At 47.1% G+C, this 16,335-nt stretch overlaps 1 protein-coding gene across 1 annotated transcript in view; it reads right to left on the minus strand.

Annotated features, from left to right (window-relative positions):
* Positions 1 to 16,335, minus strand: part of LOC308300503 (intraflagellar transport protein 172 homolog) — a gene marked incomplete at both ends in the record, with an annotated part of 87,921 nt that overhangs the window by 32,398 nt on the left and 39,188 nt on the right. The window contains 11 exons of the mRNA XM_080744346.1: positions 1,950 to 2,066; positions 2,578 to 2,713; positions 3,633 to 3,730; positions 5,582 to 5,671; positions 8,582 to 8,726; positions 10,094 to 10,214; positions 11,401 to 11,479; positions 13,511 to 13,759; positions 14,121 to 14,198; positions 15,269 to 15,361; positions 16,054 to 16,138. Coding sequence (XP_080600472.1) covers positions 1,950 to 2,066; positions 2,578 to 2,713; positions 3,633 to 3,730; positions 5,582 to 5,671; positions 8,582 to 8,726; positions 10,094 to 10,214; positions 11,401 to 11,479; positions 13,511 to 13,759; positions 14,121 to 14,198; positions 15,269 to 15,361; positions 16,054 to 16,138 — 1,291 coding nt within the window. The remainder of the gene's footprint in view (positions 1 to 1,949; positions 2,067 to 2,577; positions 2,714 to 3,632; positions 3,731 to 5,581; positions 5,672 to 8,581; positions 8,727 to 10,093; positions 10,215 to 11,400; positions 11,480 to 13,510; positions 13,760 to 14,120; positions 14,199 to 15,268; positions 15,362 to 16,053; positions 16,139 to 16,335) is intronic.

A 16,335-nucleotide genomic window follows, 5' to 3' on the forward strand; every position in this document is an offset into this window, starting at 1 on the left:
TACAGAGGTTCAGACTCTCAATTTGACAGGATTTGAATATAAAGTGCTGGGTGTCTATAATGAAATAAAGTGGCTCTAATAAGCTCTCAGCGTCTGTATTACCGGGATCAATGGGGTGGGGGCATGGCTGCTTATTGTCGCTTTGGATTAAAAGTGTCTGCTAAATGCCTAAATTGTGAATTGTAAATTGAGGCAACTGTAGTGCATGCCATGTGCAAAGGCTTCATGTACTTACTACTATATTGAACTATGGCTCTTTGAATTAACTCATACTCTGCGATCCCCGTCGAAACCGTTGATTTCCCGCTGTACCACGCCGTGATGCCCGTCGTTCCCGGAAATTTAATTAGCTTTAATCATTATGAAACAAATAAAAGTATGATCGCTGTATATGGCCGTTTCGGAGTCTTAGGCACGCCCCCTAACTGTATCCTGCTGTATTTCCGGTTCTGACCGGATCTAGGTTTCCGTATCCTGTCCATGGCCCAATCGTAGCTTCCGTCCCATCTGTTTACATTGTAAACAGAGGAAGAAGCAGCACGTTCATTTCATCGTTTTTTTTCACACGGTTTCTTTTATTTGATAGCTTTTCGATTCTTGTGCCCGCCTGGCATATGATCCGCGCACATATCGTCTGCTATGTGCGCGAACGTGTCCAAGTGTTACCATAGCGCACAACTGGCCGTTTCCAATGTTTTCTTATGCAACACCGGCGGCTACAGCAGGGGTAACAGCCTGGCAACGGATTTGTCTATTCCAATGGATTTTTTTTTATTCGAAAGCTGTCATCTTGTCTACCGGTCTACTAAATGAGTCGTGCGCACAGATCATGCACTATGTGTGCTCGTGCCCACGTTAAAAGGTAAGGACAATTTGGCAGCTGCTTACTACAGATATGTTTAAAATGGCAGCAAAATTGTTAATGAAATGCTATGACCTTCACTGTTCGGTGTGAAACCTGCGCGCTAGGCAGATGGCGGGGCCGACTATTGACAGCAGAGTGTGTGTGGTGGACGCTGAGCCCCGCCCCGGAAGATCACACATTTGATGGCCGTGTGGCAGCCTGGGAGCTTTCCTCTCAATGACTGCTTTCACACACACTGACTGCACAGAGAGGGCAGTTCTTTCAACATAAGATGCTGCATTCAAGTTCAGGAGAGTTTGGACAAGGCAAGTCTCTTGAATGCTGCCTTCAGGTATGGCATGGAAAGAGGGGGCATTTACGTTTCTTTCACCATAGTAAAAACTGCATTCATGGACTGGAGAGGGCACTTTTTACAGATGGATAAAAGGGCAGGGGCAGTGTGTGTTCTACCCAGTATGTTGGTATGGCATTAGTGTGTGTCTTGCAATAGAGAAAGGCTGACACAGACAGACCCCACTCCCAAGGGAAGATAGACTATGCACCCACTGCACACAAAATGTGGTAGAAACAGAGCTACACTTTCTAACCACCTGCCCACTATACCAAGACATCAGAGACACATACTTCCCACAGATTACACACACCCGAAGTGAATTTGAAAACTCGACCAATGATGAAAAACTCCCATACCTACTGGGAGAAATACAACAATGCGTGAACACAGCAGCAAGATTTGTGAACTGTTGCGACAAAAGTAGGCTAGAAACACAACCACCCTAAGGACTACAAACCATGGATTGACATCTAGACCTACTGCACATACATTATGAAATAGAGCTGATACTGTTAAATGCATTTTGAGGAGAATAATGCTGCTATTTGTACCCTGTATATATATAAAATGTCACAAATGCAACATAGCTCTGTTTACACAATGCTGTACCCCCTCCAACTGTATATATGTTCCCCATTTTCAACTGTTTTTATTGTATTTGTGATACTTGCTTTGGCAATGTAAACGTATGTTTTCTCATGCCAATAAAGCTCCTTTGAATTGAAAATTGAATTGAATTGTGTGTTCTACCCGGTATGCGTCCTCCCACATGTCGCTGACGCGGTACATTTGTACGCAGGCCTTCCACTCCAGGGCCTCCATGAAGTGGTACTCTGCCTCTGAGAAGCGGGACTCTGCCTCCAGCTCCTGTGGGACAGGAAGGCAGGATGATGCAGTTAGACCAGGGGTCTTCAACGTTTTCAGGCCAAGGACGAGAGAGAGAGATGAAGCGGGGACCCCCCACAATCCATAGATACCGTATAGTTTCATCATTTGACAGCACAATCATCAGTGTTTGGGTTCATGTCAATTTGTGTTTCCAGATATTTAACCACCTGAACCGTCAATACTTAATAAACTTGACCTTTCACTCTGTACTTAGTCTGCTCTTTTTCCCCTCTACACCAAACCTCTTTGCCGAAAATAGCCGATCTACAAGCTCACAACGCCTCGTTGTGAGCTTGTAGATCTGCTATTTTTGGCTAAAGTTCTCAGAATATGGACACTAGGGTTCAAGTGGTAGGGTTCAAGTGGTTATACAAAAAAGGACAAAAAAACTTTCTATCACTAAAAGATTTGGAGGACCCCCTGTAGTGACTCTGAGGACCCCCTAGCTAGGGGTCCCGGACCCCTGTTGAAGACCCCTGATCTACAGTACCTTTGCCAGGTGCAGGTGCGTCTCGTTGAGCAGGTCTGGGTGGTGCTTGGCCACCAGGCGAATCACGTCCTCGAACATGCGGTTCTTCTTGTACATGGTGATGGCCTGGTCTGGCTGCTTCACTGTTGTGAACAGCCTGCACATGCACACACACACACACACACACACACGCACGCACGCACGCACGCACGCACGCACGCACACGCACATTTGTCAGTGCAGGAACTTCAACATTTTCATTGATTGATGAGGGTCATCAAAAGTTACTACGAGTTTGAGTAGCACTGGCTTCAGAGGTTCAAGAGTCAAGGTTTAAAAGCAATTACTGAAACTGCGATCAAGTCAGCCACGGTTTGTGAATCCATGGCCATTTAAATTTGGTTGCGAATCTATTGGTGTAATTACGATAGACATACAGTACAGCCTGTAGCTATGAGTCTGATATAGCCTATAGTCACTTGATGATTCAGTGTTCTGGTAATTCCATCAAATTCACAGCTGTTTGCACTCTGTCAACTGCTGAGCTGCTAATTGCGAATGCTAATTCATGCGAAAGAGGAGTGGACCTGTGGGCAGAGTCAGTGTGCCCGCTTCATCAGGGAAGTTCCTGGCATCTCTGCCAACGTGTGCTGTATGCGACACACCCCGTTCTCTGCAGACCATCGTTTATCTGGACGTCCCTCTTTAAGTATGAATGTGGAGGGTTGATATGCAATGTAAACAAAACAAAGCGGCAACATGTCATTAGGTCAAACACCCTTTGTATCGACCACCAAACTCTAACCCAAACCCTAATCCTAAACTCAGTAAAACTATGCCCAACTCTAACCCTAACCCTAACCCTCAACCTAACCTCAGTAACCGTGACACGGGTGATTATCTAACCTGCCGAGGCCGTTCGACCCAACGGGAGTTCGACCTATGGGGCAGTCCCCAACAAAACAGCAACAAGGAACGATAGTAAGGGTGAAAGTGGAAGTTAAGGGCATGTACGCACACACACACACACGCACGCACACACACACACACACACGCACGCACAGTAGTGTACTGACCTCTCAGCCTCCTTGTATTTCCCGTCTTTCTCCAGCTCCTGTGCTCTGCTGAGGTACAGCGCTGTGGCGTCCTCTTCCGTCATACACTTCACCGCCAGCTACACAAACAACAAACGTCACGTGGCTTTATTTCATTTATCTGCCAGTGTGTGTGTGTGTGTGTGTGTGTGTGTGTGTGTGTGTGTGTGTGTGTGTGCGGCTGTGCGTGCGCGTAGGGCTGTCACGATATGACATTTTACATGACGATTAATTGTCACTCAAATAATTGGCGATTAACGATTTAATTGTGTTTTTCTCGTTGACAATTACCTTTCTGTTTGGCTTTTAGGCTTTGAAATTGCACATGGCAGATATGACACATAACCTAAATAAACCAAAAAATGACTGGCATATTTGACAACTTTATACTTTATACTTAAAAAAGAACATTGATAGTGGAAATAGCCGATCTACAAGCTCACAACGCGTCGCAGATCTGCTATTTCCACTATTTTTTTACTTAAAAAAATATATATGAACCTTTTTCAACATGGAAACGATTATGACGATTATGAAAAATAATCGAGATTATGTGAAATAATCGCGATTAGACAATTATGTAATAATTGTGACAGCCCTACGTGCACGTGCGTGCCCAACCGTGACCAACCGTGCGTGACCAACCTTATGAGCGTCCTCCCAGCGACCTGCTGCTGTGTACATGTATGTGTGTGTGTGTGTTGTCCAGACCAACCTTATGAGCGTCCTCCCAGCGGCCTGCTGCTGTGTACATGTATGTGTGTGTGTGTTGTCCAGACCAACCTTATGAGCGTCCTCCCAGCGGCCAGCTGCTGTGTACATGTATGTGTGTGTGTGTGTGTGTGTGTTGTCCAGACCAACCTTATGAGCGTCCTCCCAGCGGCCTGCTGCTGTGTACATGTATGTGTGTGTGTGTTGTCCAGACCAACCTTATGAGCGTCCTCCCAGCGGCCTGCTGCTGTGTACATGTATGTGTGTGTGCGTGTGTGTTGTCCAGACCAACCTTATGAGCGTCCTCCCAGCGACCAGCTGCTGTGTACATGTATGTGTGTGTGTGTGTTGTCCAGACCAACCTTATGAGCGTCCTCCCAGCGGCCTGCTGCTGTGTACATGTATGTGTGTGTGTGTGTTGTCCAGACCAACCTTATGAGCGTCCTCCCAGCGGCCTGCTGCTGTGTACATGTATGTGTGTGTGTGTTGTCCAGACCAACCTTATGAGCGTCCTCCCAGCGGCCAGCTGCTGTGTACATGTATGTGTGTGTGTGTGTGTGTGTGTTGTCCAGACCAACCTTATGAGCGTCCTCCCAGCGGCCTGCTGCTGTGTACATGTATGTGTGTGTGTGTTGTCCAGACCAACCTTATGAGCGTCCTCCCAGCGGCCTGCTGCTGTGTACATGTATGTGTGTGTGCGTGTGTGTTGTCCAGACCAACCTTATGAGCGTCCTCCCAGCGACCAGCTGCTGTGTACATGTATGTGTGTGTGTGTGTTGTCCAGACCAACCTTATGAGCGTCCTCCCAGCGGCCTGCTGCTGTGTACATGTATGTGTGTGTGTGTGTTGTCCAGACCAACCTTATGAGCGTCCTCCCAGCGGCCTGCTGCTGTGTACATGTATGTGTGTGTGTGTTGTCCAGACCAACCTTATGAGCGTCCTCCCAGCGGCCAGCTGCTGTGTACATGTATGTGTGTGTGTGTGTGTGTGTTGTCCAGACCAACCTTATGAGCGTCCTCCCAGCGGCCTGCTGCTGTGTACATGTATGTGTGTGTGTGTTGTCCAGACCAACCTTATGAGCGTCCTCCCAGCGGCCTGCTGCTGTGTACATGTATGTGTGTGTGTGTTGTCCAGACCAACCTTATGAGCGTCCTCCCAGCGGCCTGCTGCTGTGTACATGTGTACATGTATGTGTGTGTGTGTGTGTTGTCCAGACCAACCTTATGAGCGTCCTCCCAGCGGCCTGCTGCTGTGTACATGTCGATGGCATCTTTAATGTGGCCTCCCTTCACAAAGAGCCGCTCCGCCACCTGCCAGGTGGTAGGTAAAACACACACATCTGAATAGTTGTTAAGCACTTAAGTCCTATGTACTTTATCGTACCACAAATTAGTGAAAATAGCTGATCTACAGCGCGTCACATCGTGACACATTAAACACATGGAGCATCACGGTAACTCTCGTCGCTTTCATCTGGATGTACTGATTGCCAAGGCCCGAGTTTCCCGAGTTATTACAGTAGTCCCAGGCTGCCACAGCCCGAGTTTCCCGAGTTGGCAGCCATTTTTTCGAAAAAAAGAAAAAAAGAATTATAAAAAAAAAAATCCCAAAATGCCTAAAATGTATTAGGCATGATCGCAATCGCGAAATTGCATGTTTAGCCCCATAACAAACGCATCTTTCAAAATGGCAAAATGCTTGTTTTGTCTGACTTTGAAGGCTTCTATCTCATGAATGCCTGAACGGATTTCCAAGCGGATTTTTTTGTTTGAAAGCTGTTAAAAAGTACTACACATATGGGCCCTCATTTATCAACGTGGTGCAGATCAAATTTGGGTGTACACCGAAATTTAGGGAAGTCTCGACATTTATCATTTCAACTTGACTTTGACTTTGGTCTAGGGTAGGATCAAATCTCACGTCAAGTCCTGAGGTGGTGTAGGAATCATCCTACAGTGTGCATGATTGATTGCAAGTTCAAGCACTGAAACGCGCATTGTGCTCGTCGCCGAAATTGGGTTAAATGTATATCCAAAACGTAACTGTGGGGTCTCTCAATTTATACAGTCGCTACAGTACTGTAGTAGGCTTACACTATGCTGGAGTTAATGATGAAACCCGACGTGGTGAGAGTGAGACCGTGACATTCTTTTCGTGGACCGTGAGGTATTATACAAGTGTGTCCTCTATGGAGTTATGTATTAAGGATAAAACCCACCCGACGCTTCAAACCTTCAGATTATAACTGCCTCCTTGTCAGTATCTCTCAGTATCGCATGCACGGCATCCCGTGGTTTCGGGAATACATGATTTTGCGTTCTTTTTTTTTCTTCTTTTTTTTGTAACCACTCAAACGCGCACTGCAGCGTTGCCGATATTGGGTTACATTAATATATTCCATTTGTGACAATGACTGGTGTGGTGTCACTCATGTAGGCTGCAAGCTTAGGCTACTATACAAAATAAATGGTAATAATGGTTCCACAGTGAACCTAAATGCTGCTGGGCTTGGTGGTGTGTGCGTGCGTGCGTGCGTGCATGTGTGCGTGGTCTGTGTGGGACGCGGACACTCTTCTATTGGCTTTCCTTTCGTTGTTAGGTCGTATTCAGGTCGTTCTAGTCGTAAAATCGGGGCGTTTCGAGAATAATTAAGGGCGTGTTATTTAAATTTCAGCCTGCGCATTTATCAACGCTGGGATCAAATGTACGCCAGGTGTGTCTGTTTAGGAAGCATTGATAAATGCCGTGCACACGTTGCCCTACGCAACATTTGGTGAAAAAAATAGACCATTTTTTACACTCCATTGATAAATGAGGGCCATGGTGTATCATCTAGGCATGGGCGTGCACGATCCGTGCACTAAAAATGTATATGTGCACTAGAAATTTAAGAACGTGGCAGTCTGGAACTTGGCGGCCATTTTGAAAATGGCAATCAATGAGTTAATGTTGTAGCCCACAGTATCTACACAGTACTTTGTCCTTTAATATTTTTACAATACTTTGCTCTCTTGCATAATTTAGTCCTGTATAAAAAGGCATAGTGCTGGCCTGTCGCTGTCCATCTGCTGAAGTGCTGAACCACTCACCAGTCAATGCACTGGAGTGGTCAACTTGTGCTGTCCATGGTAATGAGCAAAGACCATTCGCGTATCCGTTGTAGAGGGTATTTTCACTATTTTGAAAGAGAGCTTAAGTGGTCAATTCGTTTGGGAACCTACGATTTTGCCTTTTTTCCTTTGTTGAAGAATAAATCCAGTCAATATTTTTCCTGCGTACTGTAAAGTGGCACCCAAACCCCTCTGTGAGAACCATGTCTGCCTGCTTCATCATTTTAATTTACATTTAGTCTTTTCTCCTCCACTTGTGAAGACCAGAAGACGGAGAGCAAAGACTTTATCTTAATTACATTCTGTGAACATGCCCTAGGAGTGTGGGAATGTGCGCACGCACTCACGCACGCGCGCACGCGCGCACGCACACACACACACACACACACACACACACACACACACACACACACACACACACACACACACACACACACACACACACACACACACACACACACACACACACACACACACACACAAACACACACACACACACTTGCTATTTTCAGAGTCTCACAATCTGCACAGTAAATCCTTAGTGTTCCATTTGTACCCACTCAAGAGTTAAATAAACACTCAGGCTTTTACTGTGTGTGCATCTGGGAAACATGCAATGGTCGGCCTTTATGATAAAATCTCCCATCACTTCATTTCATACATCAGCCCTTCAGTACATTGAGTGTTGCTTGGCCTGTCACGACTATTACATACTCGTCTAATCGCGATTATTTGAAATAATCGCAATTATAATCGTCAATCATTTCCATGTTGAAGAATGTTCATATTTTCAAACATTTAAAAAAATAGTGGAAATAGCCAATCTATAAGTTCACAACACGTCGCGTTGTATATTTTGTATATTTAGGTTATGTGTCATATCTGCCATGTGCAACTTCAAAGCCTAAAAGCCAAACATAAATGCAGAAATGGCCAATGTTTAATTTGTCATTTTAGAGGCATTAAAAAGTCCTTAAATTGTTACTTTAGAAATGTGCAGATACCCTCTGAGAAAACACACCAAGTTAATCATCTGGGGACCCCCCAAAATAATTTGGGGACCCACAGGTTGAGAACCACTGAGATCAAGTCCATCCACCCATGACTCACCTCATAGTCTTGCAGGGAGGCGTAGTGCTGAGCTATCCTCAGGTAGTATTTCCCCGCTGACGCGTCTTCCTGCAACTCCAGGATGTGCACCGCCTTCTTCCACTGCCGCGCGCCGATGGCCGCCTCGATGGCCTTCAGAGAGCAGCTAGCAGAGAGGAGGAGATGTGCCATACGTTAGTCCCAGGGTAGACTCAGGAGACTGTGTGTGTGTGTGTGTGTGTGTGTGTGTGTGTGTGTGTGTGTGTGTTTCAGTGTATGTGTTCTCATGCCCTGGAGAGCTGAGCATGGCGGCGTAACCCATTTAGGCCTAGAATTATTGAATGCTTTAACCAGTGAAAAATAGCAGATATACAAGCTCACAGCGCGGCACCGAGTGCCGCGCTGCGAGCTTGTAGATCTGCTATTTTTGAAAAAGTCGTGAAAATGTGTGCAAATCTTTGAATATATGTATTTTCAAAGCGAACGTTTGTCACTCAAATTTTGCTTCTGGGGGGTCCCTGGAACTAAATATTTTGAGATGCGGGTCCGTGGCCAAATAAATATCATTTTGGGGGTCCTTCACATGAAAAGGTTTGAGAACCTCTGACACAGTAGTCTCTCAAGAACAGACTAACTGAGCTCCAGTTAAGTGAAAAGGACCTTTTCTTTGACGATGGCTGGCCAGATTGCTGACATAGAAACATAGGTTTTTCAAAAAACCTTAGAAGGATTCAAAAGACACTTAGAATCGGGTCAAAATTCTAATTTTCACGATTTTTCAAAAATAGTGATGTGCGATACGTTAGTCCCAGGGTAAACTCAGGAGACTGTGTATGTGTGTGTGTGTGTGTGTGTGTGTGTGTGTGTGTGTGTGTGTGTGTGTTTCAGTGTGTGTGTTCCCATGCCCTGGAGAACTGAGCATGGCGGCGTAATGAACAGCAGAGCAGCTCTCGATGTGATTAGCCTTTCAATTAAGCCGTTTTAACTCACTTCATCAACACAGTCACGTCTGCCCTCACACCGCTGCACTCTTTCCCAGCATACTATCACACCGTGCACTCTCTCAATGTTATTTTTCAAGTGTAAAGTTGGCAAATATGTCAGTAATTTCTTTGTATATTTAGGTTATGTGTCACATATCTTAGGTTATAGCAGATCTACAAGCTCTAACTATTGAAAAATAGCAGATATACAAGCTCACAGCGTGCCACGCTGTGAGCTTGTATATCTGCTATTTTTCAATAGTTAAAGCACAAAATAATTGAAGTGAATCCTTGTACCCAGGGCCCAGAATTTGGTGCGACACCCCTGATGGTCTGTACAGTGATTTTATGCTTGTCTATCTATGCTGTACAGCTGTTGCTCCCCTCCCGCTTCCATCACTCCAACAATCTCTCTCTCTCTCTCTCTCTCCGCACCCCCCCCACAGCTCCACTATCCTCCCATTTTTCCATTCCTCCACCTGTCTTCTCCATCTCCCTTTTCCCCTCCACCCCTTCCTCCCCCCGTTCTGTCCCCCAGACAGCAGGTTACCCGGCCTCGATGAAGTGGTTGATGGCGGCGTCCATCTGTTTCTGTTGGACCAGGTAGTCCCCCCAGGCCTCCTCCAGTTTGACCACATCTGCGGGGAAGGCGCTGCGAGCCAGCTCCACCGCTGAGGACACACGGAGAGAGAGGAGACGTCAGGTCGTTGCAGCGAGTGCTGTCGCATCCCTACACACACCTTCGCACTGTTCTAACTTAGAAGCACTCTGGGGCAGGGGTTCTCAAACCTTATCAGGCCGTGACCCCCAAAATAATCATGTTTCAACTGGGGACCCCCCCCCCCCCCCCCTGACGAGTACTAAGAGTTGAGGAATTACATTTTGTATAACACGGTTCTAAATAGCAGATCTACATGCTCACAACGCCTCGCAAGCATGTAGATCGGCTATTTTCACAATTTCTGCCTCTAATATTTGACAATTTGGACAATGTTTAATTTGTCATTTTAGAGGTATTAACTCATTTAGTGCTCCTGAAATTAACGGATTAAAATGTCCAGCGTGCCTCCCGCAGGCTGCATCCACGACCGTTGTCTTATTTTGAAGGCCAGAAGTCCATAGCGTAAACACTTCCGGTTTGACGTCATCACGTCCTTCACCGGAATCGCTCGTCATCAACATACTGTTGTGTAATGGCGGATCGGTGCTTTTCAACATGTGTTATATAAGCGAGAATCTACTGCCATCCTCCCTTTGAAAGTGTTGTTTTGAGATAATGGACATTAAAGATGAGATTCCCCGTCTGCCTCAATGTTATGGGATTACTATTTTGTGCTCGTGGATCAGTGATGATGATGAATCGGCGAGGGCGATCGTGTCAGGACCTTCCGCGCACCAACAGGTAATAGAGTACCGCCGTTACAGTAATAGAGTACTTTTCACGAGTATACTCGGGATCGGCAGCATGTGCTACTCGAGTATTTTTCACGAGTATTCTCGGGATCGGCGCTAATTGAGTTAAAAAATCCTTAAATTTTCACTTTAGAAATGTGCAGATACCCTAGTCTATACACTTAAACTTTATGGTGATTTGTTTACTGGTGAGTAAGAAAACAATGAGCACATTAAGTTAATCATCTGGGGACCCCCCAAAATAATTTGGCGACCCCCCTGGGGGTCCTGAACCACAGGTTGAGAACCGCTGCTCTAGGGGATCAACAAATCAAATCATAAAATGTGAGCTCCATGAAAAACGTAATATACTGTAAGTATTTATTTTTTACTTCAGGATGCCTTCTTTTTAGTACTAGCTTGAACGCTACGGGCATCTCAGTACATCCTTATCCGTTTGTCTACCTTTCCTGAAGGCGTTTCCTTTACGGTAGCACTCCAGAGCACGCTGGTTGTTCCTGATGGTCTCGTAGAGATCTCCAGCCTGAAAGCAGTGTGTGTGTGTGGGGGGGAGAAGGGTTGAGTTAGAGAAGCACAATCGCATTGCGGTCGCAAACGGTGCAAAAGAGAAAACTTTTGTGCTGGACTTTCCCCCCCCCCTACCATGTGCCTGCCTGTTTCTCTCACCTCAGATACACAAACACAGATGGTTGTTGGCAGCACAGAATAATAAAGTTCTCATGCAGATGGCTGGAGACTGAGAGACGTGGAGAGAAATGTGTGCACAGATGGAGAGAGAGAGAGAGAGAGAGAGAGAGAGAGAGAGAGAGAGAGAGAGAGAGAGAGAGAGAGAGAGAGCGGAGCGAGGGGCGGGTGGTAAGAGAAAGACATGGAAAAGAGGGAGAAAAGAAGGCCTGGTTCTCCCAGGCATCCTGCACAGGCAGGGGCGTCACACCAAATTCTGGGCCCTGGGTACAAGGATTCACTGCAGGGCCCCCCATGAATGTTAACTATTGAAAAATAGCAGATATACAAGCTCACAGAGCTATTTTTGAAAAATCGCGAAAATATGTGCAAGAAAGCTATGTTTCCATGTCAGTGGTGCTCAAAATGTTCATGTCAAGGAACCCCAAAATGATATGTATTTTGGCCACGGACCCCCATCTCAAAATATTTAGTTCCAGGGACCCCCCCCCCCCCCCCCCCAGAAGCAAAATTTGAGTTACAAAATGTCCGCTTAAAAAATACATATATTCAAAGATTTGCACACATTTTCACGACTTTTCAAAAATAGCAGATCTACAAGCTCGCAGCGCGGCACCTGTGAGCTTGTATATCTGCTATTTTTCAATAGCTAAAGTTACTAGGGCCCCTCCACCTTGGGCCCTATAGTAACTCAGTCCCACTTTCCCCCCCTTGTGACGCCCCTGTGCACAGGCACAGCGACACCTCTACCAGCATCTGTTAGCAGACAGGGTGGGGGGGGGGGGGGGGGGGGGGGGCAAGAAAAGCGAGGGGAGGGCGAGAGGAGGACAGAAGGATGACGAAGGTAAAGTGGACGAACACGGAAAGGACAAAAGAGTTGATGAAGGGCAGATAGGAGAGACAGAGAGAAGTAGAGAAAAGGGGTGAATCAGATTAGAGTGTGTGTGTGTGTGTGTGTGTGTGTGTGTGTGTGTGTGTGTGTGTGTGTGTGTGTGTGTGTGTGTGTGTGTGTGTGTGTGGTCAAATAGCTCAAGGGGAGCACACACTGAACGCGGAAGGCCGCGCAGCGTCGCGGTATCGACGCACGTGAAGTGCCGCGCGGTAACCCCAACTGGACGCGGCGCGCTGCCACACAGCACATCCATTTCCCCCGGTGGGGAGAAGCATGGGAGAACATGTTCAACGCGCGGCAACGCTGGACAAATAGAACAGCGGTGTATCGGCGCGGCAGGCGAGGCGGCAGACCCGCGGTTGCGCTAACGGGGCCGTATTTTTTTATGCGCCGCCTCCGTGCCGCCTCCGCGCCGCCTCCGCGTCCAGTGTGTGTTCCCCTTAAGACAGCTGGGCTGTGGACTTGACAGGTAGTGAGACACAACGAGCCATTCCAATGTGCTGGTTAATACACTGGAAATGTCTGTTGCTCAACCTGCGCGTCAGAACTGAAGGCGCTGCTGAGTCAATCAGACAAGTAATGACTCATCACTAAACCATACCGGTAATTTTATGGGGGCAGTTTTTAGCCCAAGGAATGTTTTTCATGCAAAACAAATGCTTGCATTGGATTCAGAATCCCTAGTTTGACCCCCTCACATGCTACTTAAAGCAGATGTATTATTTGATTGGCTCCCACAAGTTTACCAAGACAAATCTGCGATGCCCCTATAGCCAAAAAGTACCATATGGCATGTTTTAACCGTGTGCCAAATTTCATGCTTTTATCGTAGCATAATCGTGCATGATTCCATCAAAGCACTGCCCGAAACGCCCGGACTATGCCAGACAGCGACAGTATGAATAATAAACGCCCGGACTATGCCAGACAGCGAAAGTATGAATAATAAAGGGCGAAAGCTCAAGAACACACACGCACCCTCTCGTAGAACTCCCCTTTGATGAGAGCGGCGGCGATGCGTCCCACGGCGTCGCTGTTGGCGGCCAGCTCCGGGCGGCTGATGGCCAGGCGGGCGGCCTTGGCGGGGAGGCCGGCCTTCAGGTAGAGGTTGACGGCTCCCTGGTAGTCCCCCTCCCCTTCCTTCAGCTCGCCGGCCCTCTCGTCCTGGCCCGTCTCCGTCAGCCACTGGTAGTAGCTCCGACGCAGGCTGTCCAGCTCAGGGTGGCCCTGTATGCATAGTGGGGTGGGGGGCGGTTAGGCTCGGTGTGGTGGGTTGCAATATTTATATTTAATTTAACCACTTTTTTATGGTGAGTTTGCATGTTCTCCCCGTGTCTCCTTGGGCATAGGCCCTCACACAAAAACATGCAGTAGTCCTGGTTTCTATACTACCTCCCCCTTGCCAGCCAGGTGCTCCCCAATGTCCCCTGGCGCGGCAGGGGGAGAGCGGAAACCAGGACTACAGGTTAGGTAGTCACCGGGTGAGAAAAATGGGTTGCAAAAAACGTGGGATAACAAACAAAGTAAAATAAGTTGTTCCCATTGAGGGTTCTCTTTCATCAGAGAAAGCAGTTGAATCCTTCTTTACCTTGGCTTCAGCCACGGCGATGCAGTTGTCCCACATGTGCAGTTCCTGGTACATCTCAATCACCTCATCGATGGCATTCTGTGGGAGACATGTGACAACGTACACTGAAAAAGATGGATGCCTCAGTCAAATTAGGCTTGCGTAGCCAGATGATTGGAGATCTCCACCTATGGATACATCTGGTGATCTTTAAATCCAAGGCCATTCAATTAATTTAGTCTGACTATGTGAGACTACAGCTGAACTACAGTATCAGTCCATTTCTCTGTTCATCTGTCTAACCAAATGGACCCTTCATTTGGTTCCAGTTGTACATAGAGTTAAAATGAACACCGAGGAATTGACTGTGTAGTAATATGAGTGAGCCAATAGTGGCGTTTCCATAAAGCCACTTTTTGCGCATTAACGGCTTATTCGCTAAATGTTTTTATGGAAACACTTCAAAATGCGAATAAACTTTCATTATCCGCAAAAAAGATTATCCGCTTGGAGGAGGAGGATTTTGAGCCTTTATTGAATAAACTAAATGCGCATAAGTGAATGGAAACGGGTCAGACAATAAATGCGAATAGATTATGACGTTCTAGGTCCATATCGTCCTCCAATTTAACACTTTCCCCTGTCGCTTTACATCCATGTTAGCCCACAAAACAAACCGTTTGTTTGTTACACACGGAGTGACACGGACCGTGTCTAAATTCCTCCCGTTTTCACCTCCCGGAGTCAAGGCCATGGCCGCCGTTGCCCCTCAGTTTGGCCTTGTGCCCCTCAAACCACTTTCTCCTCTGTCTCTTTCTTGTCAATATGTAGACAGTAGATACCAGTGTCTCTTGTCATGTAGACAGTGACACCGGTATCTTTTGTTGAGGATTCTCCCCCAAGTCCCCATCTTTAAACCAATCCAGTGACTTTGATTGGTACAGGGCTGAGCATGGGTCAGATTGTAAATACCATCATTTATCTATTTCAATGGACAAAAATCATGTTTTATTTGATGGCCTTCCTGTCCTGCCTTCCTGCCCTGGCAAAAATGGACAACACCAAAGGCCAAGTGGCCTTGCCCCTAAAACGACAAAATTCCAGGCCATACAGATATGTACCATACCTGCTCCAAGTAGTACATCTCTGTAATGTACCATGTACCATACCTGCTCCAAGTAGTACATCTCTGCAAGCTTAAAGTTCTTGTCCAGCATGGCCAGACGGGCTTGGACCTGGAAGAATTCTGTTCCATCTCCTCCCTAGACAGAATGCACAAGTGCACGCACGCACGCACACACGCACGCACGCACACACACACGCACACACGCACACAAATCAAATTCCAATTCTAAATATGGGCTGTAGAGGGGGGGGGGGGGGGGGGGGCAAGGATGCCATGTTTTAATAACCATGAAACTGGTGCATTGATTATACAGTAGGCCTGTGAGCTGAGTTGGTACAGGGTGCTCTGTGTGTGTGTGTGTGTGTGTGTGTAGGTGTGTGTGTGTGTGTGTGTGTGTGTGTGTGTGTGTGTGTGTGTGTGTGTGTGTGTGTGTGTGCGTGCGTGCGTGCGTGCGTGCGTGCGTGCGTGCGTGCGTGCGTGCGTGCGTGCGTGCGTGCGTGCGTGCGTGCGTGCGTGCGTGCGTGCGTGCGTGCGTGCGTGCGTGCGTGCGTGCGTGCGTGCGTGCGTGCGTGCGTGCGTGCGTGCGTGCGTGCGTGTGTGTGCGTGCGTGCGTGCGTGCGTCAGGTGATATGCACCTCTGTTAGAACAATGAGAACAAGGCCAATCTGCCAGCTCAATTCTACGCATAGCTTTCTGCTCCACTACCCTAATTGGTAGTTATACTGTATCAGCCAATCAGGTTGTTAGATCTGGGGCTCTGTGTATGTGTGTTAGTATAAGTCTAGTGTATGTGTATGTGAGCCTGAATGCAGACAGTACGTTACATACCGTTTCCTTTGATATCCTGTCAGCAATCAGGTTGGTTTCACTGAGGAACCGGACAGTAGAGACGTCCCCTAAGGCAGCAAAACACCTGGAAATGGAGAGAAAGGGGAAGGAAAGGAAGACAGGAAGAAAAGAAGAAAGAAAATAAATCCCTACAACTGGGGTCTTCAACGTTTTTCAGGCCAAGGACCCCTTAGTTGAGAGAGAGATGAAGCAGGGACCCCCACAACCTGTTCATAGATTCCATGGAGTTTCATTGTTTGACAGCACAATCATCAGTGTATT

This window comes from Nannobrachium achirus, assembly GCF_963921795.1.
Source record: "Nannobrachium achirus genome assembly, chromosome: 16".
Taxonomy (NCBI): domain Eukaryota; kingdom Metazoa; phylum Chordata; class Actinopteri; order Myctophiformes; family Myctophidae; genus Nannobrachium; species Nannobrachium achirus.